Below are 25,411 nucleotides of genomic sequence, written 5' to 3' on the forward strand. Positions count from 1 at the left end.
CTCGATCTATTCCCAAGTGGAAGGACTACAGCTCCTGGTGCTCTAGAGGGCTGAGATTCATCCCTGAAAAATAGGATCTCTCCAAGCCTCTACATGCTAGGGTTTTGATTAATGAAACACTATGAAATTTTACTCTCTCTCACTCAAGCCTCTCTGCAATATTGTTCTTCGAATCCTTATTTCCAAAAGCTAAAACCTTAAGAAATTAACATAAAAAGATCATGGCCTGGTACCATTCCATCACGAAAATCAAAGTTACAAGAGTATAGATATAGAAGCAGTCTCCAATTCACTTAGCATGAACTTATTATAAAGCACCAAAAATACAACACTAAACAAGTCATAACCTGTTTATAAAAAGATACTAAAGTTCAGTTCCAGGAAACTTATTTCACAGCCGATATAAACATCTGATCTTCCAAAGAAACTATCCTAAAAGCCCGAATGAAGAACCAGCTCTCTACTTACGGCGCTTTTTGGTATCATAAGGAGCAATAATAGTGCGTTCCATCTGTACTCAGTATATGTCCAGAGTATATTTGGAAAAGAAAAAGAAGAGAGAAATAAGCATATGAGGATATACTGAATGGAAGAAATCACCACTGAAATTGTTTAGTAATATAGTGTATTGATGCTGGAAATGACCAATAACTCTATTTTTTTTTTTCCTTCTGCAAACAATTAAAAATAAAAATCGGCATGTTCATAAGTTGTTAGAAAGTACTAAAGCTCAAATTTTTTTTTTTTTCCTGGCAACAGGTTCTCTTATTAACCCACATATATTTCTTTCCATAGCATAGAATGTAACGGCATGGATGGTTCTAAAGAAGAAACATTTCTGCAGATTAAAGCTAAGATTGATCAAAATTCACTGTAAGTACTACCTCCAGAATTTGATGAAGCTTTTCCCTCAAGTAAATATATTCACGCTTGACCACGTCAAAGTCCGCAAAGCACCTAAAAGCATAGCATTTGTTGAAATAGTGTTAATAGAGAGGATTTGTATAAATCTGAGTGAATTGCGAAGGTTGTTTAGTGTTATTCTTTCTATTCACCCTAAACCTAAACCTTTTAAAACCCCGGCTTATTTTTTGTCATAGAATTGCATCCAGTCCTATTTTCCTACATGGAAATGAGGGGCATTTGGAGTGCTTTAAATTTTAAGGATTATACTGTATGAAGTGGACACAAGTAATTTCATTTTTAGCAGCTTGGTGATGAGAGAAAAAATTCTTACTTTTCCTTATTATAGGCAAGGCTTGATTCTCGGAGCTCACTACAAGCAGCAGCCACCCGGCAACCACCAACACTGTAACTCCAAATGCAGCAAACATATCAATATATACTAATTAAGTAGAAAAGTAGACATAAAAATCGAGCATCCTTTGGAGCTCCTAATGAGAATAATAATATATAATACTAAAATGCAGAAACAATCAATAGATGGAAATAGTATCTTCTATATCATGAAAGAAACTCCATCCCCATAATCCTTTGTCTTTCCTTTGTCACATTTAAAACTTGACTAGCAATTTCTCTCTTGTTGATAATAAACCATTTATTTAATGTCTGCTTATAATTTATACCCAGGATTAGAAATAGACTTTATGAGGTATAATATTCACTGCGGGTCTCAATTGAAAAAACATTTCGAGACTCAAGAAATAAGTGTTCGCTATCCCACATCGGTGGGGAAAAGAAAAATGATGAGTTTAAATATGATTACCCCACTTTAACTAATATCGAGTCCTTTTGTGATAAAATCTCAAACTCCTCTCAGGAGGGGCCTTTAACACATAAAAAAAATTAAATTAAATATAGCAATATCAATAATTGAAAAAAAAAAATTAAGATTTTTTTATTGGCATGAAAAAATTTATAAAACAAGAGTAATGGGGCTTTAAAATTTTTATGAAGAATTTAGTATTAAGATGATTCTATTATAAGAGTAGAATTTGTTTACGAGCTTTAATATAAAAAAAATGAAGATTCGAAGAAAAATTTAAGATCATAACTCAAAACTTTTGCTGTGAGATTACCTTTGTTTTATATGAACTGACAGAAAAAAAAAATTTAGTTTTTATATGGTAAAAGAGAAGGCTAATTATAAGTTTGGTTTTATGAACTGACAGAAAAAGAAACTAGTTTTTATATGGTTTAGCTTTTTAAAAAAAAAAATAAAAAATAAAAAAAAATAAAAAAAAAAGAGAAAGAGAAAACTAGGTTTTATATGGTCTAGCTTTAAGAAAAAAAAAAACCAAAAAAAAAAAAAGAAAAGAAAGAGAAGGCTATTAGTTTTAAAAAACCAAAATGGGTTGTTGACAAACACAAGTTTCGCACCCATGAGCAGATGGTATAGTCAAATTCCACTCACCACTGCAGTACGTACTAGTGATTTACAATAAGGAGTTGCGCGCGCAAGCACACACGTAAATTTCAGGATGGACCTAGGCCTAGCCTGGCCTCCATGTGGCTCTGCCTCTGTTTGTAATCATTTTTATATGTATTCATTCTATGAGTATGCATATGCAAAGCCTAATATAATCTTGTCAATAAGTTGAATAAATCATGAGTCTGCATATTCCATGCGTGAACATGAATAATAGATTAGATAAATCTTCATCTTGCCCCACAATAGCAGGGGCCTCGTGTTGACTTCTTCACTAGATTTCTTATTTAGCACCTTACTTCAAAGTTTTTTCAAATATGCACGCTGTCATAAATGATCAAACGTATGTAAAGTTTACTAATAATTGCTAACTATCAAGGCACCATTGCTAAGATGTTTAGTTTTTGTGTATGACATGGGATTCATGCTACATATCCAATAGAGTGCCTAAATGAAACATTGCTTTCGAAATTCTGTCTTACATAGACTTATTCATCCGTAGTATTGGTTTCATCTGTTTAACTTTCAATGTAAATAGGTATGGCATACCTTTGTAAGTTAGCATTACCGTTATTTGTCAGGAAAGTTCTCATTACCTAAAACAATCTATCATTAGGTAAAATTTGGAAGTGATAACTGAAAAATCTAGTGATTATGCCATGCATGTCGCATGTTATTACCAATTCTCCATTTTGAACTTAATGAACATGTGTGGAGATCACATTTGTCCAAATGTAGAAATGGAAGGACTGCAAAGTAATATCACCTGTCAATTTTTACGTTGCTTCATATTTACACTTTGGAAGAATGTGATCGATCTCCATGTCACATTCATTTACATCCAAAATGGAAAATTGGTATCTGACAATATCTTCTAACAGTTATACATGCAATGTGTGTGGATATACTCACTGGATTTTTCAGTTATCACTTCCAAATTTTACCTAGTGATAGATTGTTATAGGTAAGGCTAACTTTTCTGACCTAAAAAAGGTAATGGTAATTTACAAAGGTATATGCCTTGCCTATTTATGTAGAAATTAAACAAGAAAAGTTAACCAACAAAATTTTTCTAAATGTTTATACAGATGCAACCGATTGTTTCGTTTAGGCACTCTATTGGATGTGTAGCATCAATCTCATATGTCATACACAAAAGAAAGCGTCTTTGCAGTTTTGCCTTGATCATTGATGGTCTTACGACATAGGTGTATAAAATTTACACATTTCTTGACTGAAATACATGTAAATAGGCAGAAATCTCAGATGTAATCAGCAATAATATTACCTTGCGCTAATTCCCTTGAGCTTATGCGTAAGGTCTGTAACCTTAGGATAGTTGAGAACAGTTTTGCTCCTAAAACTGAATTCTCCCAAATCAGTCAATATGTATAGGCAATAATTAAACTTATAAAGCAATTACTTGAAACCATTGAAGAAAAATACAGTTTTCTTTCAAGTCCTTCTATGCCATAGTCAGCATCACGAATGAAGATGGCTATTACTTCCACAGCCAAACCAGGAGTTTCATTGTCTAATTCTTTCAGTTGATCAAAGCGGTCGTCCAATATACCCTGCCAGAAACATGGCGATTAGTTTGTAAATTAAATTTAATATGATCCTTTTTTGTCTGTGAAAAAAATGTTACCTGTTACTACATAAATAATAATCAGTGACCAGCCCAACCAAATACTAACCCTACGGACCTACGGTGAAGAGGAAAACAATGATGCAACACCTAAAATAGAGAGATTATGTGAAATTTCATAATTAAAAAAATGGGTAACGTTTAGGAATTACCATTTTCAACCATATTTCTTGGCTTTATTTTGTGGCATTGTGATAAAGTTAATTACTTCACTATAGAGACACACCCCATCCAGAAAAATCTACAAAAATTAGCAAAGCCATCGCAGGCTTCTATATTTCCCTCTCTCCCTCTAAATTTCCCTCCTCCTTCATCAAACAAAACAGATTTGTAACACCCAAGTCTTCAGCATTACATGCAAATCAATCAGAAACATGAATAGATATTTAGATTAACGTATAAAGCTCACCAAATTTCAAAAAGGAGTTTTTAAAAAATCAAAATTAATTAAATAATTAAGGATTTCGAAAAGACAAGCTAATTAGCATTTAAGAAAAGCAAAGGAAAGAGGAAGGAGTGAGCTAACCTGCTCCTGCAAAGAGCGGGTAAAATCGTAGAGCTGTTGTTCAAGTCGAGTCCCATACATTTTCTTCCCCCAGAGAGAGAGAGAGAGGGAGAGGGAGAGAGAGAGAGAGGAAACAAGAGAGAGAAGTGGAGTGTCTCAATGGCTTTGCATGTCTGTATAATATCACAATCTGAACTGGCGGTTTCATCCCGCACTTTGCTTTGGCTGTATTATCTCTCTTTCTCTCTCCTACCTGCACTTTGCTTCACTTGGAAAGCCCCATTTCCTTACTCCTTTAGGCGCATAGCTGTTACGAAAGAAAGACAACTCTCTCTCTTGCTGTCACTCGATGTGTGAGATTCTGATTTTGTTTCCCACGCTCTCATGGTGCAAGTCTGTAACACGCGTTTTCCCAATCTAAGGCCCAAGGATTATCTGTTTTTACGGGAAAATTGGCACTTTGTACTACAATCTAATAGTATTCTTTTTATATCTTAGATTCAAATCATTATTTACAGTCTAACAGTATTCCTCTTATAACTTACGTTCAAATCTCATACATAATGTGTTCAACACCAAAATTATTATGGTTGTCTTATGGTGATTAGTTACTAGTACTACAAATATATCGTTATATTAGAAACCGGCTAAAATTTAAGTCAATCTCGGTTCAATGTTTTATTGGATTAAGTTACTTTATGTTTGGTGAGGACATTTAAAATTATTAATAAAGAATTTTTAAAATGATGGAATTTACATTTCTTTGTATTTGTGAAGTTGTTTGACTAGTTATGGTGATGTTAGTGACTTAGTGGGTGGTGAAGACGGTCCTGATAATGGGCGATGACCGCGGCAATGTTGGTGGTGGGAGTGAGGGTGGCGACAACAGTGGGAGTGGAGGCCATTGTGGTGTGGGGGTGGAGGCGGTGATAGTGATGGGTGGTGACGATAGTGATGATGATGGGTGAAGGCATTGTTGGTGGGGGAGTGAAGATGACAATTGAATAAGTTGAGGTTCTATAGAAAACTAATCTCAACTACTTATATAAGGTCCCTTGTTTTTTCAATGTGGGATTTACTCTCAAGTTCTTAGCACTCCCCATCACGTGTAGGGAATTTTCAAGACTAACACGTAGACATTACAAATCGGGCAACATTGAGCATTTGTCCTTCTTTCGTTGGACCACATGCTCTGGTATCATGAAGAAGTTGAGGTTTCATCATAAAACCAATTGACAATATGAGAAGTAGCCCAACTACTTGTAAACACATATAAGGTCACTCAACGACAATGACAGTGGAAGTGGTGGTGAAAGCCATGATGGTGGGGTGGTCGCAGCAATGGTGGTTGGAGTGGGGTGATGGTCATGGAAATGTGGTGGGGGGTGGCAGTACATAGCATGGTTGTGGCGCTGGCGATGATGGTGGAAATGAGAATGGTGGTGGTGGTAATAGTTGTGGTGACATGGTAGGACTAGGAGAGGTGGTTGTGGTGGCGTGATGGTGGGAGTTGCAACGAAGACCACGATAATTGTGGGGGTTGAGGTGGGGGTTGCAAGGTGGTGGGCATGTAAGAGTGAAGGTGGCACATATGGAATTAGAGTTGGGCTATGTTAATTTAAAATTTCTTAGTTTTGAAAAAAAATTCTAATACCTAGCATGCATCATCGCATAAGAGAGAAACTTGAGAACGATAATGATGATATGAACAAAATATTATGCTAATTGTGCTGCTTTGTCTCTGCCTAACCCTACCTTTGCCCTAAATCCTAATCTTTTATAGCCAAATTGTACTGATCTTCCTTTTTCCTTTGTGAAAGTGAAACTCTCCATTTTATGTTCAGCAAACTTAAATTGTAAAAAATCAGTTTTAAGTTCTGATGATTCCTTATATCATTCCAAAAAGCATGAAGTTATATGCAGAGGAATCCTTTTCCCTATATGGTTCTTACTAATTCATCCAAAAAGCATGAAATTATATGCAGAGGAACTTCCTTCCTTTTCCCTAAAATTTACAAGACTCTGTTGATTTCTGTTCACTGATCACAGAAGTTGAAGCAATCCAGCATTCTAAATCTCTCATTCTAACTATATCGTCTCTCTTTCTACCAAGAACAGATCGAAGAAGAAGAAGAAGAAGAAAAGTTCCGCAAGAACTCTACTCTCTCTCATTATTTTGTCTAATAGAAGCATTTTTTCCTATCCAACAGCAGTCAAATTTACTAATATATGTTAAAGGCGATACGAAATCAAGTCCAAACTTCATATCACAACATAAGACAGACAAAAGCAGTCTCAAATAGCTAAATACTATGTTCACTAAACATTAAACAAAGAAACATCTGATCTTCCGGAGAAGCCATTTCCAAAGACCGAATGAACAAACCAGCTGTCTAGTGACGACGGCTCTTGGGCTTGTTGGCATTGATTTCACGTTCTATCTGCACTGCAGACTATTTCAAGATTATTTGTTAGGAAATAACGAAGAGAAATAATCAATTAGAACATTTTCGATTGAGGAAATTATCAATGAAAGCATTTAGTAATATACTAGAAATAATCGATCACACCATCAAATTAGTTTCTTTTTTCCTTCTGCAATCAGTTGGACAGTAAAAATCTTCCCTGGTACTAAATTATTCAAAAGTTTAAAGTTCTATCATTTTTCTTTTATCCGGCAACATGTTCCCTTCTCTTCATTAATGTACATATGACCAGAACCTCTATGTACCTCTATGTATTTCTTTATATAACATACTATGTAATAGTATGGGTGAAAAGATGAAGAGGTACATTTCTACAGATTAAGGTTGAGAGTGATCTAAGTTCACTACTAGTATTACCTGAAGAATGTGGTTTAGGTTTTCCCGCAAGACAAGATATTCACTTTTGACCACGTCAAAGCCTGCAACGCACCTGAAAACATAGCATTTCATTAAAAAGAGGGTTAGTAAGAGAACGAGAAGGTCTCTATGGTAGATCACATAAGATGATTTGTATAAGTCTGAGAGAATTGCAAAGGTTGTTGAAATGTAAATATTCTTTCTCTTCAACTTTTGAGAAATTGAGCATAACTACTCAACTGGAACCGAAGATATATAGTGAATTAATAGAAGGCAGAAGGGAGAGAGATCTTTAAAGAGTTTAAAAACCCTGGCATACTTTTCGTTAGATAATTCTCTTTCTCTCCCATATCGTTTTGTTTTCCTACATGGCTATGAGGGGCTAAAAGACCTACTTTGGCATTACAGTTCTAAAAAATGAAATGATTTCGAATTTTCATAGTTGTGGAATGTTAGTAGCATGTATTCCTAAAACTTGATTGAAGATGTGGTGCGGTAAAATAAAACAAATAGAACTGTATGATGTGGTAGTAAGAGAACAAAATCGTACCTTTCCTTGTTATTTGCAACATATGCTTCTTGGAGCTCAATACAAGCTGCAGCCACTCGGCAACCGCCAACACTGTAACTCCAAATGCAGTAAACCAAATTAATATTATCTACCTATGTAAAATGCAGAACAATTTGAGCATTTATAATCTATAAAATCATCTATGTCATGAAAGAAACTCCAATCCTAGAAGCCATTGTCATTTACTAAGTCCTGCGTTGCCCAAATTATGTGCTTCAAGAAGAAACTAAGGTATATAGTTGAATCTGTGGTAAAATTAATATTATCTACCTATGCCCAAATTATTCTGTGGTAAAATTAATATTATCTACCTATGCCAAATTATGGCAAGATCTATCAAAAATTGACTGCATATGTGCTTCAACATTCAATGTGATAGATCTTGCCACAGATTCAGGCAGGGCATATATGCAGAGTGTCACAGGAAACCAGTCAATTTTTCTATTCGTATGCTTTTCTCCCTAATTCACGTACAGACTAGAAAGATATGAGCAATACATGCACTACCAGAGTAGGTTGTAACAGTTCTTACTTTTTATTCTATTAAAGGTTGTAATATGAATTATTTGGAACTTGAATCGGCATATGCCGCGCGTGAGCGTGGATAAATCATATGCACGCGTTAGCATGAATAGATTACATGCCGCGCGTGAGCATGGATAGATCATATGCCACGTGTTAAACACACTACGTGTTGACTTCAATAGATTTCTTAGTTAGCACCTTACTTTTTCCATGTTTTCAGATATGCACGGCTTCATAAACAACCAATCATATGAATCTTCATCCACGCGCTACGTGTTGCTAACTATCAATTATGTTAAGTTAAATGCTTGCAAATGTGATCTCCATTTCACGTTCTTTCACATCCAAATCGAAAATTTAGTAACTGACTATATATCTTCCAACGGTATTAATATGCAATGAGCATGGACATATTCACTAGATTTTTCAGTTCTCACTTGCAAATTTGCTTAACCAAAATTGGAAATCCTTTAACTAACGGTATGATAACTTGCAAACGTTTACATCCAAACAAGAAATTTTCTAACAAAATCTTCCGAATCTTAAACAGGTGCAACAAATATTACAAACATCCAAGTATACTTAAAAGGAATTTCTAAAGTTCGTTTAGTCACTCTGTTGGATATCTAACATGAATCTCATTTCTCATACACAAAAACATCTTAATTAGTAAGAACATCTTAGCAATTATGCCTTGATAAATTTGGCCGTATGACACAGCAGATGTATAAAAATCATAAATATTTTGAGTGAAGTGCATGTACACAACAAGATGTAATTGGCAGTATTACCTCGCGCTAATTCCCTTGAGCTTGAGCGTAAGTTCTTTCACCTTAGAATAGTCGATGACAGTTCCACTCCTGTAATTGACCTCTCCAAAATGAGTCACTATAGATAGGCAACAGTTATACTAAAACGTCATTTAATTGGAGCCACTGAAGAGAATTACAGTTTTTTTTCAAGTTCATCTATGGTAAAGTCAGCACTACGAATAGCAACGGTTAGCACTTCCACAACTAAACCAGGATTTTCATCTTCTAACTCTTTGATTTGATCAAAGCGGTCATCCAGTATGCCCTGCCAGAAACATGGTGATTAGTTACAACCAACTAATATGTTAACGTGTTGCTGCATTAACCCTAATCACTAAAAGAACCAGCGACCAGTCCCACCAAATACCAACTGTGACTAAGGCAAAAACAATGATCCAATACCCTAACAGAGATATATCTCAAATTCATCAATAAAATCAGCATTACAAGTCCTAAATAAGTTGACCATATATTAGAGCTAAACCAATTAAAACCCTTCTTCACCACTCTTTCTGAAAAACAAATAAATAAACATATAAATTAGCATATGAAACTCCACAAAATTCAAAAAGAAGTTCTTAAAGCGAACTAAAAAAAGAAGGCAAAAAAGAAAAGGGGGTGGAGTGTTGATCTCACCTGCTCTCGCAACGAGCGGATAAAATCTATGAGCTGTTGTGTAAGCTGAGCTGCAAACATTTTCTTCCTTCAGACAGAGAGAGAGAGAGAGAGAGAAGAATCAAGTGAAGTGGAGTAACAGTAGCCTGCCCTTGCATGTGTATATAATGAGCTTCTTCAAAGGGGTCGTTATGCTCGGGAATGTACTTTCATGACACGAATACACTATGGCGTCTGTATACATTGTACGATTAGCACAGGACGCCACGTTGGCAGTACACACACTCCACGCCAGATGCTCTCTCGCTCTGCTGAGGCTGGAAATTGGCATGGACCATGGCCATCAACTGGCAGTTTCATCCTGCTTTGTTTTGGCAGCATTCTCTTACCTGCAGCAGCGGTTACGAAGAAAACTATAACTCTGAGTGGTATATTGATTATGGTACTGTTTCGCACGCGTTCCCATGAAGCGCATTTGTAACACGCGCCGTCCCAATCTGCGTTTTTGTTTGGAGTACGGGAACTGGATCTAGGGCTCATATTCTGGCTCCACTCAATAACACTTCCAGTTGAGTCGGCTAATATTAAAGTTAGCCCATGTTTTATTTGCTTGTAACTATCTATCTCTATAAGTTTTGGACCAGCCCACTTAGAATTGCTTTTCTATTAATTAATTCTGAGCTCGTTGGCGTAAAGTGATTTTTTTTTTTTCACAAAACACGTTCCAAGTTTTATTATAAATCCAAGTGCTAACTTAAAAAGCACTTCCAGGTGCTTACTAAAAAAACTGGGATAATGCTAAGGAGGTTAAAATTTAAAACCAAGTCTTGTAAACCAAATGATGTGGTTGTTGATGATCGGATTGTTACTTAAGTGTTGATTACCGAATTTATTTCTTATGGGTGACACATCATTTGGTTTATAAATTTGACTTAAAATTTTGGTCTCTCTATTATCCAAAAAGCTGATATCTTAAAAGTGGGCCAAAAGTGATTAGAGTTTAAATCAGAGTTATTTCCTCATTTTCCCCTTCTCCCCCACTAATGTGTCCTACTTTCTCGATCTTTTGTAATTAAGTTATATTGTGCCTAAAGTTAAAAGCATTCGTATTACAAGCATGCTACCCTTATAATCTATTTGTATCATAATGTTATCTATATCTATGTCTATAAATAAAGCACCCCAAAATGATGAAGCCTTCAAAATACCATAAATTGCCTCTCAAAACTTTCACAAATTACAATTGAATTAAAAAGAGTTAAAGTAATTCAACACATTTTAATTTTGAATGAATTTAAAACTTAAAAAAAATAACAAAAACAAAAATCTCCCACATTAATGGGTGGTTTATGCTTGACTTCCAATTTATTTCCAAATAAATTTTAAATAAAAAAAACTTAAATTCCTTTTTTTTTTTTGTAAAAAACCATGGAAAAAAACTTTAAATTAACATAAGTGTATAAGAGGCTAGTATCATCTTAAGTGGCATCTTAGGTGGACAACCACATTATTTAAACTGATATGAATTTTTATTCAATAAAAAATACTTCAAAAAAAAAAAAAAGAAAAAAAAGGGAAATACCATAAAACCTAGCAAACATGAAACTTTCGCGTTTCTTCTTATGTCGTCTCCTCCTTCCTTCACCTACCTTTCTCAGTCACCATCTTTCCTACGCCCTATGAGAACACCGTATAAAACTTAAGAACACAGGTTTTCCACTTGTTTGCATACCCATTCAACTATGGGATGCTTTGTATTTATAAGTTGTTCATGATTACATCAAAGGGTTTGAAAACCCTAATTACAAGGAGATTTGAAATTCAAAATACAAAACAGAAAAGCTCCAATTTACATATATCAAAACCTATATCCTACAAACAAGGAGTGGTAATCTGATAACACTTTCAAACTAAACAAACTCCTCAAATCTCGGAGTTGACTCCTGAAAGCATGGTAGATGAAACTGCAGGTTGACTTTGTTTAACAGCCCCCCATAAGCGAACAGGTGGGGGAACAACTGGAAGCTTGGAGACAAGAAACTTAAATCTTGAAGAAGACAGTCCTTTAGTAAAAATGTCAGCAAGCTGGTCTTGGGAACACACATAACTTACCAAGAGCTGCTTACGAACAACCTTCTCGCGAACATAATGGTAGTCGACTTCCAGATGCTTAGTGTGCGAGTGGAAGACGGGATTGGACGCCAAGGCAATTGAAGAAATGTTGTCACACCAAATGTTTGGTGGAACCAAATTCAAATGAAGATCTTTATATAGAGACCGTAACTAGGATAATTCTGCAACAGTATAAGCTAACTGCCTATACTCCACTTCTGCACTCGATCGTGAAACTGTCTTCTGCTTCTTTGAACTCCAAGAGACAAGGTTAGAACCTAAATAAACATAGAAACCACCCATAGAATGACGAGTATCAGGGTTGCCAGTGTAATCTGCATCCGAATAAGCTGTCAACGTAGCAGTTGCTGGTTGGTACAGTAAACCATGATTATATGGAGCCTTCAAATACCGAAGAATTCTCTTGACTGTCATCCAGTGGGTGTTTTTCGGAGAATGCATAAACTGGCACACTTGATTTATAGCGTAGGACAGATCAGGTCGTGTAATTGTGAGGTACTGGAGCACCCCCACAAGACTGCGATACATCTCTGGATTGGCTTAAGGATCGCCAATATAAGCACTCAGTTTCTGACCAGACAACACGGGAGTAGAAATAGGTTTGGCATCTGTGAATTTTGTTCGAGTGAGGAGGTCCAGTGCATATTTAGACTGACAAAGATGCATGGCATCACCAGTATACTTTACTTCAATGCCTAAGAAAAAACTGAGCGGTCCCAAATCTTTCATTAAAAACAAACTACCAAGTTTCTGAATGAAATGAGTCATCTGCCATGGACTGTTCCCTGTGATAAGAATATCGTCGACATAAATTAACAAAATAATATATACACCCTATTTGTCAAACACAAAAAGACTGTAGTCACATGTAGACTCCTCGAACCCTAGTTGAAACAAGAAATTAGAGAACCGTTGAAACCAAGCCCTAGGCGCTTATTTGAGACCGTAAAGAGATCGTTGCAACTTACAGACATGATGAGGAAACTGGTTGTCAATGAACCCCGATGGTTGTCTCATGTAAACATGTTCATTCAAGTATCCATGCAGAAACGCATTATGCACATCAAGTTGGCGTACATGCCACTTCTTTGATAAAGCAAGACTTAACACAAGTCGAATGGTGCTATGCTTTACCACAGGACTGAACGTCTCAGTGTAATCCACACCAGCCTTCTGATGAAATCCATTTGCCACTAATCGAGCTTTATGACGCTCAATAGTGCCATCGGCTCGACGTTTAATTTTAAAAACCCATTTGTTTGGTAGCACATTCATTGTAGAATTGTACGGAACTAAACTCCCGGTTCCACACCTTTGTAGGGCATTAAACTCCTACGCCATAGCTTCTCTCCATGCCTGATGTTTGACTGCCTGGCTGAAACATGTAGGCTCAACAAGAGAGTTATCAACTGCAACATGCATAGCATATTTTGGATTTGGTTTTAGAACCCTAGATTTAAAGCGTGTAGTCATAGAATGTCCAGTATCACTAGGCACAGTTGCTTGCACAGGATGCTCATTTATTAAAACTTGCTCATGTGATGGTAGTAAGGGTTCTATAGACAGGTTAGGCTCTAAAGGTGGATTGAACTGGGATACGGTTTCATCAATGGATGGTGTATTTTGAGGAGAAGTTACATCAAGATAGGATTCTATGGCTGCTGCGAGGCTAGGGGCAGAAGGGATTTGTTGGGATGGATCAATATGAGTGGATGTAGGACTCGGTGGAAAGGTAGTGGGTGACAGGAAGTTTAATAATGAATGAGGTAAAAAGTTGTTACCTTGTACGTCGACACTTTCAGAAGGAGATGTGAGTCCCTTAAAAGGGAAAGAGTCCTCGTCGAATAGAACATGGCGAGACAAATAAACTCGTCTTGTGGACATGTCCAAGCATCTGTATCCTTGATAGTTCAATGAATATCCAAGAAAAACACATGACTTTGATTTTGGTTGTAATTTATTTTGTGTGTATGGTGTTAACCAAGGAAAACAACGGCAACCAAACACCTTCAAAAGCTCATAATTTGGTTTTCTTTGAAATATTTTCTCAAACGGAGATATATTAAATAATACACGAGTAGGTAATCGGTTTATTAGATATGTGGCAGTTGAGCATGCATCAAACCAAAGATTAGTTGACATGAAAGACTGAGCAAGCATAACCATTGCAGTTTCGACAATATGTCGATGTTTTCGTTCAGCTAAACCATTTTGTTCAGGATGTTTAGGGCAAGAAAAACATTGTGAAATACCATGAACATCGAGAAACCTTTGGAAATAATTATTCTTATATTCACCACCTTCATCACATTGAAGAGTTTTTATGGATTGATTAAACATATTTTCAACTTTGGCTTTAAATTTCACAAATATCGCAAAGACTTCAGATTTTTGTTTCATTGGAAAAATCCATGAATATCGCGAATAATCATCCACAAACAACAAATAATAACGAAAACCTTCGTTAGAACGAATTGGAGAACACCACACATTTGAGTGAACAAGTTGCAAAGGAAATTGAGACCTAGACTCGGACAATTGGAAAGGTAATTTAGTACTTTTACCTAAAGGACATGACTCACAAAAGCGTACATCAAAGGTACCATGAATTGGTACCAATTTATTTGAAATTAAAAACTTTATTGTTGGTTTTGCAGGATGGCCAAGACGTGCATGCCACCTTTGAACCGACACTCGAACTCCCACACATGCAGTAACAAAATGCTTGAGACAGCCACTGCCATTTGGAAATGGGTACAACCCATTCTCACATCTCCCTCAGAAAAGTGTCTTCCGTGTCTTGAGGTCCTTAACAAGGAAACAACGGGGAAAGATGAGTAAGTAGCAATCATTATCTAGGGTAAATTGATGAGCAGAAAGGATATTAGTGGAGGCAGTTGGGCAATGAAGGATGTCACGTAAAACAAATGAGCAAGATTTAGTATTAAGTTGACTTGAACCATGATGTGCAATTGAGATACTCGAGTTATTACCTACACCTCCTACTCCTTCTTTACCGTGATACTCTTTGGGACTAGCCAGATTCTAAATATCAAGAGTAATGTGTGCATTGGCTCCTGTGTCGAGGAGCCAAGAACCATTCTGCTGTTTGTTAAGAGTAATAGGGGAAGAAGTCATTGCCGAGAGACGTTTGGCCAGGATTCGTCTTTCAAAGGCAGTGTTCATGCGTTGGTAGCAATCCAATGCAGGATGACCTGGTTTGCCACATATTTGACAAACAATTCTATCACCATAGGAAACAAACCTTTCGCCAGTACCTTGGTTATTCTGCGAAGCATTGTTATGGCGAGGATTGGGACCTCGTTGAGCACCACCACGAGGGCGACCACCCCCACGTCCTTGAGAAGCCACAAAGGCATTAACAGTTGCTCCTTCAACCAACGGGACATTGTGTTCCGCCAGTCTCCTTTCTGTTGTCAACAGCAATGATTCAAGAGCAGGGTAAGTGATAGGGTTGTCACGAGCTTGTGCAGCGCTCACGGTCATCTCGTACGCTGGTCCAAGATTATTCAACACAATTTGGACCAGTTCGTCATCACTCACAGGTTGCCCAGCAAGAGCAAGGTTGTTAGCAATCGCATTCATGCGATCAAGGTAATCCGCCACAGATAGATCACCTTTTTTTGTCTGCAACAATTCATTTCTGAGAAACAAAATACGATTTTGGGATGTGGATGCATACCTTTGCTCCAGAGCTCCCCAAGTAGCTTGAGCAGTTCTTTTGCTTGCCATCACATACAAGACAGATGCAGTCAGAGATCCATTAATCCAGCTGAGGATCATTTGATCCTGTTGCACCCACGTTGTGTAGGCAGGATTCACAGTTGTCAAACCAGCAACATGCTTTGGGGTACACACCAAGGTGCCATCAACATACCCCATCAAGTCCCGGCTTTTGAGAATAGGGAGAATTTGAGCCAACCACAGTGGGTAGTTGGTTCTATCTAGTTTGATATTTATGATAATGGAAAAGGGTTGAAAGGTGGGGGATTGGGGGTTGGGGTTGATAGCAGGGACATTGTTTTCAGCCATGGAAGCGATGATGGAAAGAATAGCAGGTTAGGATCTTTGTCGTTAGACAAAAAAGGCTCTAGAGGCCATATAAAACTTAAGAACACAGGTTTTCCACTTGTTTGCATACCCATTCAACTATGGGATGCTTTGTATTTATAAGTTGTTCATGATTACATCAAAGGGTTTGAAAACCCTAATTACAAGGAGATTTGAAATTCAAAATACAAAACAGAAAAGCTCCAGTTTACATATATCGAAACCTATATCCTACAAACAATGAGTGGTAATCCAATAACACTTTCAAACTAAACAAACTCCTCAAATCTCGGAGTTGACTCCTGAAAGCATGGTAGATGAAACTGTAGGTTGACTTCGTTTAACACACCACTCCCACTACTATCTTTGTTTTGATTATTGGTAAGCATTTATCCTATTATGCGTTATAGGAATCTGCATAAAGAAAGGAATAAGCAAGACGATTATTCCTTTGGTTGTTTACGATAGGGTACCTGGCGAGTTTGATGGCAACGGTTTCCTTACTAACATAAAAGAAGGTTATGAATAGCATACCTAGCCAGTTTATTTACAGGAACAATTATTTCAAAAATCGACATGGAAAAGAATAAGGAAGAAATGTAATGTTCATAGCGGTGTCAATATAATCAGGAGTAGAGATGTGAAAATATACCAATAATATTAAGCCAGGCTTTTGGGATTCACAGTCAATAATTCTTTATCTGGGTAACTAAGAATCTGTTTGGTACTAAAGCTTTCTATAAGAAAAGTAAAAAGCTGGAATCCGAGAAGAAAAGACTCTCTAAAAGCGTATTGTAAACCAATTATTCAATCTGGAGATCTATTTGAATCCAAATTTTTAGACTTAAAAACACTTTTTAAGTTTTACACCTTGAATACTTGTTTGGTTGGATTGTTTTAAAAAATTGAACTCAAAACTAACTTAAAAATTAGGAAAACTAATGAAAAAGGCTTAAAAATTTTGAGTTTTAACGATAAAGACAAAATAAAGGGTAAAGTGAATAGTACCAAGATTGACTTTTTAGTATAAAAATGTGGTTCGTTAAAATGAACAGTACCGGAAGTTTTTCGTTAAAATTCCCAAAACTTAGCCTACTTCTAGAAAACCCAAAAAGTGAGTTTTTAAACTCCAAAGCACTACTTTATCTCTCCTTTCCTCTCACTTCCGATCTTTCTCTGCCAGCTCTCTATCTCTATCCTATCTTTATCTCTCCTTTTCTTTTCCTCTCTTTCCTTTCTTTCTCTCTCCTCTATTCCGAACCTCTCTCCTATTTTTCTCTTTTCTTTCGTCTCCATCTCCTCCAACCCTTTCTTTGGATTTCTTTATATGTCCAATTGAATTCAGTAGTAATTTTTGAATCCTCAGAGAGTTGTAGGTTTTTTTTTCTTTTTAATTATTAAAATTTAAAGACAATTTTGAATCTCATACCAAACAAATTTTTGGTCATAAAGAAAATTGTTTTTAAAAGTTGTTATAGGAAATGTTTTGAAAATTCTAAATTTTTTTTTAATACGATACCAAATAGGCCCAAACAGACGTTCATTTTTTGGACCATTGATGATTTCCAAGTTTTTCTGTTCTTTAGAAAAAGGTTTCTAACCTTGACTAAATTCCAATAATAAAGCCATGTTTTCCTACAATACATAATATTTGTTTCAAATAACAAAATTAACAACAAGAGTTGAAAAATATTGCCAAAGGAAAAAAATAACCAAAATTCATAACTTACATTAGCACTGGGAGATATAATACATTGGGTGCTAGCCATACAAAAATGAACACCTTGAGATTGAGAATCCTACATTACAAATGGTGAAAGTAAATACAATTACAAAGAGGTGGACCATCAATATCTGCAATGATATTGATGCGATGGTTGCTAATTTTTGGTGGGGGCAAAAGGTGGGAGAGCGGAAAATCCACTGGGTGAGCCGTGAGTCATTGGGATTGCCCAAACAGGAGGAGGGGTATGGGATTTCGAAACCTGAAAGAGTTCAATCTATCGTTATTGGCGAAACAGTGTTGGCGCCTTATCCACAACCTCGAGTCACTGCGGGCCCAAGTTATCAAGGAAATATATTTTCCTAACTGTTCCGTCTTTAAAGCTCCAAAAGGAAGAAGATTCTCTTGGGCCTGGGCTAGCCTCCTTGCAAGCAGGGATATTATTGCAAAGGGCGCGCAATGGCAAATTATGTATAGTGAGTAGGTTAATGTTTAGGTGGATCGTTAGATCTCAACCTTAGACGTTGGGCACTCGGCTCCGACTCTGGGAGATAAGATGGATCTCTCGAGGCAGGTTTCCTCTCTTATCAATTCCCCCTCCCGAACTTGGCGGATAGATGCAATTGTGAGGGATATGGAAAACGAGGACAAACTAGTGGATCTTGATACTCCAATTCGCGTGGGTGAACAGAGGGATCGTTTGATTTGGCCGCATAAGCGTAGAAGTCGATACACGGTAAGATCTAGGTATCACTAGATCCATGATGCTACCCAACGGATGCAAAATCTACATCCCTCTTCCTCAACACTTGTTGATTTGGAGGTATGGAAAAAGGATATAGTCTATTATAACCCCACCTCCAAAATTAAGAACTTTATATGGAGAGCTATCCATGCCGTTATCGCTACAAAGTTAAATCTTTTACGACCTAGGTGTGCTTCTTCACCCTTTTGCCCATTTTTGCTCTGAGCAAGAGGAGTCGATTGGACATGTCTTACTTCTATGCCCTTGGGTGGATCGAGTATGTTTTGGGGGTGCCTTGGGGTTGCGAGTTCATAAAGGCTCGATGTCTACTCTTCACTCTTGGCTTAAGGAGGTTTGGCACAATCACCCGGGACGGAATGAGGATAGGAGGAAAAAATGTCTTATATCACATTCACCTGTTGGGCTATATGGAAAGCTAGGTGTGATGCAGTCTTTCACTCTTGACAACCATCTCCGTTGAAAACTGTGTTTGCTACTTCCATGGCTGCCTCTACTTACACAGAGGCATGCTCGGAGCATAGGATCGTGAAGACTGCGACGGACCAAGGTGTCAGAGCTTCTCCCTCTTGGTCTCCTCCGATGCAAGATGTGGTGAAGGTTAACATGGATGCCAGTTGGAGGAAGAGGGTTGTGTTGGAAATGTGCCCTAAAACCAATCATATGATGATACTTTACGGACATTTCAAACTAATGTAGTTTAAATGGCAAAGATTATTGTTTGAGCCGTCTAATATAAATGTTATATGCTTAAACGATAAGTCCAAGGAATATGTGATTGGAAGAATGCGATCTAAAGAAGTTAGATTCATGAGACCATTCTTTCGTTGACACATCCTAAACGTTCCTGATCATAGGATTGTCAATTGGGCATTGACAGTCCGTTAAGATCAGTACGTGCTATGTCTTCTCTCAGGGAGAGTGACTAGTCTCGAGTCATTGGTGTGTGTGACATCAAGACAAGTACGTAGGTGCTCAATAGAGAATGAGTTCACTGAACACGATCAACGAAGAGTTCTCATATTCATGTCACATGAGAACTCATGGTTGGGATAATGCAAATTAGTCTTTTGACCTGAGGCATCACAGTTGTCTTGTGGTTAGGTCCTTAATCTTTGATTATGTCAAAGTCACTTTATCAGGGTGTCCACGGCATTGTTGGGGTTAAGCCACTTAGCCATGGAGGCAAGTGAATGCGCAACAAGGGATCTCTAACCTTCAAACTATTTGAGGGAGAATACTCTATGATATGATTTAGAATCTCTGGCCAGAGTATGAATGAGATGTTGGAATGCGTTCCAGATCACATTCAAGGTAATCATATAAGTACAAGATTCACATTGGATAGTAAACATGAATAAACTATCAAACCAAACAATGTGGTCAAGAGTATTGTATTAGAGAAAGACCGTATTGCATTTGTAATCCTAAACTGAATAGGTTCTCCACCTCTTCTGATTAGCTTGGGTAACCATGATATGCTGCTAGGTGTCACTCATGGTTTGTGGAAGCCCTAAAAGTGTATTATCACTAACGGGAGAATTGAAAGTAAGTTTCAATTCACAATCGATTTGAAAGAGTTTGAATCGCCCACTGCCTCGCTAAAAGGAACCTAATGGATCGTACACCGTGTAAGGTAGAGATTGAAGATTCAACGGAGATGAGTAAGAATAATTAAATGGTTTAATTATTTATCTAAGGCTAGGATTAATTAATATGTTAATTAATCAAACGAATAAGTTCGTTAAAGACCTCGGGTTAGTTTTGGGCCGCAAGGCCCAATGGGATTTGAATGTCAAGCCCATTAACTCAAGTTGTATGACAACTTGAATAAAACAAAGGGCTTGAAAGCCCAATAAACCTATAGGCTAGCCATGTGTAAAAGAATAGGGTTTTTGGTCTATTAGGTCACTTATTTGAAGGGACTATATAAAGGACTTTATAGCCTAAAATTTACCAAGGGTTATTTTTGGGGAAAGGATGAGAACACAAGCTCTCCTTTCTCTCAAAAATTTTGGCCAATCTAGAGGGGAATAGCTAGCAATCTTACTTCCTCTAGGTCACTCATTTCTTCTACAATATACCTTGGTGTGGAGACTTAGAGGTTCTCAATTTTGGGAACTTGGAGAAACCTTTTCATCCATCCAAATCCATGGATCCAAGATGCAAGGAATGAAGGCCCTCTCTTTGGGTGATTAGCCTTTGCTTATGCAAAGAGGAATCTACAAAGGTATTGATTTCTCAACTCACTTTGTTTTGAGTTGAGTCTTGGTTCACCTATCTACTAGGCTTTGAATTTCATGGGTAAATGTTTTGTTTTAAGTGCATACAAGCATGATTCCGCCTTTAATTGTTAATTGCATGCTATTGATGTTGCTTAAATGAACATGTTTTTCACAAATTTTCCTTCAGGTTGGGTGTTGCCATATTGGTGTCATACTCCGGGACTTTTCTTCTCGCTACTTGGCAGTACGTAGAAGATAGATCGTGGCCTCTAGTGCGTTGGTGGCTGAAGCAAAGGGTGTTTTAGAAGGATGTGTGATGGCCAAGCAGAGGGGTTTCTCGAATATTGTGGTAGAGTCAGACTCAAAAGAGATTATCTCTTGGCTGAATGGATGTATTGACCAAGGAAATTGGGAAGTCTTCCCAACCTTGTGGGAGATTCGCAGGGGAGGTGAAGACTTCAGTTCGTGTGTCTGGTCTTAGATTCCAAGATCAGCCAATGGAGCAGCGGATTATGTGGCGTCACATGCTAGAGCGGAGATGTGCAATTTAGTTTGGGTTCAACGACCCCTATCTTCGTTTGTTTGTGCTTTGAACAAGGACGGTCTACCTTGCAAAGAGGTGGACCATCAATATGACAAAATACGTCACTTTTTACAAGGTTCTACAAAAATTGCAAGTGAAATGAGCGATGCTTTATGGATTTGGATTCCATTCGAATCCAAATTGTGAGGATCTTAGAGATCCTCACATCTTAGCTATTCATCGTGCATCGTGCGGTCAAAAATTATTTGACTTTTTTTTATTAAAAATTAAACATAAATAGTACCTGACGAAAACTGAACGCACGATGTACGATGAACGGGTAGGAACACAAAGTGGATCCGGAGATGATGCTTTTCCATGCTTTACCAACTTGTTAATTATGTAAAACAAATAAGTTGTAGTTTTTAAAGTGTTACATGGGTTTCTCCTCCATCAGTATTGTCTTAAGGAGACTGGATCTTTTTGTGTACTTTTAATTAGGCCTGACAATTTAGTGCATGACTCGATAACTTGACACGAATATAACAAATTTTAGATCAACCTGTTAACAAGTCAGGTCGTTAACAAAGTGTCCCGTTAAGAATCCGTTAACAAGTCAGGTTGTTATTGGGTCATCTGTTAAGATCTCGATAAGATATCGTTTAACAGATATAGACATTAGGCATGCAAATTTCTTACATGACCCCACACGAAATGACACAACCCTTTAACGAATCAAGCCACCTGTTAGGAGCAGATTAAGATAACAGGTATGATATGAAAATGACACGAATACGACAAACTCAATCCATTTGTCAGACATACTTTTAATGACGTGCTCAAGTCTTAGATCAATAGCGCCTTGCCTTACGCCAACCGTGATGTCCCCGCCTCCGTAACGTCATCGGCTGTACGTATATTAATATATTATAGTTCTCTTTTCCTTTTCATTCTGTACGTATAAGTTTCTTGACAATCAAACATTGTCTTCATATTTTTTATTTGTTTTTGTTGGTTTCGCATGCAGGCGTTTTGAGTTCCTATGTCTTTGCACCAGGGTTGTCTCTAATATTTCGGGATTTTGTGCGAAATTTATAAAATAACCTATTTTTTTGGTTAAGAAACAATAGTTGTCATTTGGTACTACGGTCTAATCGTATTGAACTTCACTTGTAAGTGAGAGGTTTTAATTTCAATTCTCGCTAAAGATGAATTTGAACCAAACTATTGCTAACCATTGTGAGTTTTAGCCTACTCCCATGGTTTATGTGAAAAATAGACGGGGGGCCTTTGAGAAAAAATTGGTGGAGGCGTGAGAATTGTAGGCTTGTGTAGCCTGTGGGATAATATTTTCATATTTTATTTTGCTCTGATTAATATTTTATATAAATTATTTTTATATAATATTTATATGTATATATATTTATTACTTATTAGATAAGAAAAATATTTTGGGGCCTGTCCCATGAAACAACTCACACCTGCCTAAAGCCGGCTCTGCTTTGCACGGTACTGCCGTCACCAGGGCAACAATGCGGTATACATATGCCGCCGGACTGATGAGTACGTATGGCACGGCCACCGAGACCAAATCCATGGAAGACAAGCGTAGCGCCCCAAAAGAAAGCTGTGACAAGTAATATTCATGGTTATTTATTCGAATAGGTCAATAATTTGGTGAATCGAACCAGTATTCATGGTCATTTGGTCTTAGGAAGTGTATGCTAATGTCAATTTTGGTCAATTAAGTACTATTAATAGTTCACTGATCGTATCAAATCTATGTATTTGTCAATTTTGGTCAATCGAATTGGGTTCGTGGTTAATTGGTCTTAAGAAAATCCATGCATCGGTTTTGTTTTTCGTTAAATCTGCTGCCGGAATCTGTCATATACGATTATAACTCCAGACAACACCTTCTTTTTCTCCGAAATAGCACTTTGACAGCGTAAAGGTCGAAAATACCTTGCATTTATTCCCACTATACAGACACCATCCTGAAACAGGACTCAACATAGAATTTGTTCGAAGTACACCTTGTAACGGACCGCATATTCTGCACAACGGTTACAGTCATCATATTCATATATACATACCGATACAGGTATGGAAACTAAGATGTAGCACATTCGAGTATAGTTAACAACCCAAGTTTCGATATATGCCCATAAACTGCAGAATGTCAATACGTAGCTATTTCGCTGGATTTATATCCATCCACTCCAGATGCATTGACATCAACCCAAACTTCATTCACACGACCAATAAATCGGAATGGGGAGTTGTACTGTGCAATCGAGTAAGCGTAGCTACTTTCTGCTGATGTAGAGTTTGCCCATGGAGACCTGCTCAAGCTGGTGGCGAGTTTCTCTGCCTCTTTCACAATGTTTGTATCTCTTGCGAACCCAGAGAACTTCCTGACGGCAATGTAATGACTGTCCCATGTGTAGGATTTCAAGTTGAGTTCGGGGAGGGGTGTGGGAGGGGTACTTTGGAACTTCGTAGGCAAGTAGAATCTGACAAAATAGGCCGACGAGTGAAGGGGGCCAGCTCCTGGGACTATGCTTGTCAAAACAGGCGCTGTCATTGCAATCCGAGAGAAGTTCAAATTGGCACCTTGGATGTACTGGAACAGTCTGTGAGTTAATGGGTCGGGAAACTATTACCAAAGTGCAACGGACAATTAAAATTGAAATAAACTGAGGAAAGTATTGACAGTAACCAACTAGCCAACTACGAAAGAAAGCATGGATAACCAAGTTTACACATTAGCAAAAGCATATATAAGCGAATTGTATGCTATGTGCTCCTGCAGCGTTGTTAACAAATAAACTGCATATTTTCCAGTAAGTGAGGATTAAGTTGATAAATTAGTACACATTAAAAGCTTTATTTTGGACAGTCACCAACACATTGGGCGGCTGCTAGCCGTTGATGTATGCAGGACTCACAAGAGGATCCACATTTATCAACTGCTACCCACGGATACTCACAGGCAATGGTCCAACACACCCATGACTCATCTACAGGTAAAAAACAATGTATCTGTTGCTAAAAGAAGTTGCACATGATTGTGAAGGTGATACAAGGACACCGAGAAATGGGAAATATATCGAGCTTGAGCCTAACTGAACCCGGAATAGTGGCACCCTAAGACTATAATCTGAAGAAATGATTTCACCATATCTTGCCTTATTTCGAAGGGAATTGCTATTGGCACTCCAAAATTCTCATTCTACACTCCAAGCTTTCTATATTTAAAAAGAAAAATACACTTGTGAGGAGTGTAGAATGAGATTTTTGGAGTGCCACTAACACTTCCCATTTTGAAAATCAAAACCATCTCAAATAGCCTTCGATTCTTTTAGCATCTCTCAGATTTTCTCCACTTAACAACACAAAATCTTACTGTTTTCCAAAGACTACACCTTAGTTCCGAGAAATTTATCACAATATCACTTACGAGTAGATCATTATACGGTATGAATTCCCTCTTACTCTTACAGCTCAAAGAACTGAATTTGCATAACATGCACGGACCATAAACTGAGCAAACATATCTAAATTTAACAATTACTGGGTGCGGAGAGAAAATCATGGTGTGTATTTAACAATTATTCGTCCGAAAAAGAGAACCAAACGATCAATTACAAAGGAATTTCATGGCGGATATTCACAATTAATTAACGAAAATAAAAACCCAGAAAATAAAATAAAAAACGCCAAGGTGGGTTAATGGGTAAAATACCTGTGGAAGCCATTTTTGGTGGCTTTCTCGAAGGAGATGTCCGTAACAGGAGCAGACATCCAGGGGGTTAGTCTGTAGAGTCTGATCTCGAAGTCGGATTCCGAGTGAACCACGGAGTACTGAGGCGACTCGATCGCACTGCATAGGCAGAAAAAGTTTGGGAGGAAGAATATGGATAGTAGTAGAAGCGCCATTGACGACGACCTTGGAATCTCCATGCCTTCTGATGACGGTGGAAGGCTGAAGGCCAGCCTTTTCGTCTCAAATAAACTTGATAGGTTTGACGAAAAGGATGAAGGAGAATTTGGGCCAGGCCT

The 25,411-nt window shown here is 37.5% G+C and overlaps 3 protein-coding genes across 3 annotated transcripts; all 3 read right to left on the reverse strand.

The window, feature by feature from the left end:
- Positions 1–219: 219 nt before the first annotated feature.
- On the reverse strand, positions 220–4,989 carry LOC125479420 (histidine-containing phosphotransfer protein 1-like). The gene is made up of 6 exons (XM_048588663.1): positions 4,564–4,989; positions 3,836–3,963; positions 3,678–3,752; positions 1,238–1,309; positions 885–957; positions 220–511 (listed from the first exon to the last, which is right to left on the reverse strand). Exons 1-6 carry the CDS (start codon positions 4,621–4,623, stop codon positions 461–463), a joined length of 459 nt encoding a protein of 152 aa, XP_048444620.1. The 5' UTR covers positions 4,624–4,989; the 3' UTR covers positions 220–460.
- A 1,946-nt stretch (positions 4,990–6,935) lies between these two features.
- Positions 6,936–9,989, reverse strand: LOC125479484 (histidine-containing phosphotransfer protein 1-like). The gene is made up of 6 exons (XM_048588842.1): positions 9,930–9,989; positions 9,431–9,558; positions 9,273–9,341; positions 7,936–8,007; positions 7,386–7,458; positions 6,936–6,995 (listed from the first exon to the last, which is right to left on the reverse strand). The coding sequence occupies exons 1-6, from the start codon at positions 9,987–9,989 to the stop codon at positions 6,936–6,938; spliced, it is 462 nt and encodes a 153-aa protein (XP_048444799.1).
- A 13,310-nt stretch (positions 9,990–23,299) lies between these two features.
- Positions 23,300–25,367, reverse strand: LOC125479524 (heme-binding protein 2-like). The gene is made up of 2 exons (XM_048588971.1): positions 25,095–25,367; positions 23,300–23,982 (listed from the first exon to the last, which is right to left on the reverse strand). Exons 1-2 carry the CDS (start codon positions 25,310–25,312, stop codon positions 23,529–23,531), a joined length of 672 nt encoding a protein of 223 aa, XP_048444928.1. The 5' UTR covers positions 25,313–25,367; the 3' UTR covers positions 23,300–23,528.
- Positions 25,368–25,411: the final 44 nt, after the last annotated feature.

The sequence above is a fragment of a genome, unplaced genomic scaffold (assembly GCF_019419815.1).
Source record: "Pyrus x bretschneideri cultivar Hongxiangsu unplaced genomic scaffold, Pyrus_bretschneideri_v1 Contig29, whole genome shotgun sequence".
Classification (NCBI taxonomy): domain Eukaryota; kingdom Viridiplantae; phylum Streptophyta; class Magnoliopsida; order Rosales; family Rosaceae; genus Pyrus; species Pyrus x bretschneideri.